The sequence below is a fragment of the Ostrea edulis genome, chromosome 1 (assembly GCF_947568905.1).
Source record: "Ostrea edulis chromosome 1, xbOstEdul1.1, whole genome shotgun sequence".
In the NCBI taxonomy this organism is placed as follows: domain Eukaryota; kingdom Metazoa; phylum Mollusca; class Bivalvia; order Ostreida; family Ostreidae; genus Ostrea; species Ostrea edulis.
Genome location: NC_079164.1, coordinates 88,536,233 through 88,537,326, shown reverse-complemented (window position 1 = coordinate 88,537,326; position 1,094 = coordinate 88,536,233). Strand labels below are relative to the sequence as shown.

The window sequence follows — 1,094 nt, the reverse complement described above, 5'->3', positions numbered from 1 at the left end:
GGGTGCGGGCAGTGGCGGCGGCTGCCAGAGTCTTCACATGGTCGTACGATTCACCATCTGTCAGAACCACGCCCACTTTGGGAGAGGGGACATTTGGCTGGATAAGAAGTCGAATCATCTCCGTAATCGCTAAATCAGTAAACGTAGCCATTCGAATTAGTCTCAGCGCATCGATTTTGGCAAAAATTGTATAATCCGTGTCCTGACCGTCAAAAGGAAATTCATCCCCTATTGCTTGGCTGAACACAAAAGCTGCAACTTCAATATTATTGGGCCCGATTTGAAAATATTGTATATTTGCTTTCACAAACTGTTTCAAAAGGTCAAAGTTTGTAGTATTGATGCTTTCTGAGCCATCTAATGCGAATACTATTGCGCCTGGCCCTACACACTGTGATGTGGCGGATGCTAGAAAAACGAAATAACGAGTGTTAGTCATTTCAATCATTTCATTTAAATTTCAAAGGTATCAACACCGGGTATAGGGAAAGCTCAATGTGAATTCCCAGAGCATTAAGCTTTTTCAGGCAGGGTTATTTTTTGATAATTTCAAACAATGAGCGAATCATACGAGAAACTGTATATACGGATGCATTAACAAACCAAAACTGAATCATATATTACTTACAAATTGGTGGGTTTTGGCCGTAAATTCCAAGAACACAACACACTAGCACAAGAAAGCCGTCAAAAATCGCCAACATTCCTCCCAAGAAACAAGAAATTTTTATCAAATAAATTAAACCCAACCTGTCTCTAGGTTACCTTACAAGAATCCCTAACACACACAAAAAGCAGGCAATATTCTAAACCACAAGTAACTAAAAACTTTGAAAGTCAATAAAAAGTTATCGCCTTCGCCGTGTTTACTGATGTTTGATGAGTGACTCTGCCATCTAACTACTGGACAATGACCAACACGATCACACGATCAGCCTGGGTAGTCCGCCTGCCCCCGGGACTGACCAGTATCTTATCGAACACTACATGAATGTCTTATTCTTTATCAAATAGATTTCCGTTACTAAAATCTATCTCATTAATTCTACTTTTCTTGGCCAAAAACAAAACGGGCTCTAAAAGAATTTTTCCCC

General features: G+C 40.0%; 1 protein-coding gene across 1 annotated transcript in view; it reads right to left on the bottom strand.

Moving 5' to 3' along the window:
• The window catches only part of LOC125667328 (uncharacterized), a 31,396-nt gene extending 30,957 nt beyond the window's left edge, over positions 1 to 439 (bottom strand). Inside the window, exon 1 of the mRNA XM_048900852.2 lies at positions 1 to 439. This exon is cut by the window's left edge and continues 168 nt beyond it. Within this exon, the coding sequence (XP_048756809.2) occupies positions 1 to 439 (439 nt within the window).
• Between the last annotated feature and the right edge of the window lie 655 nt (positions 440 to 1,094).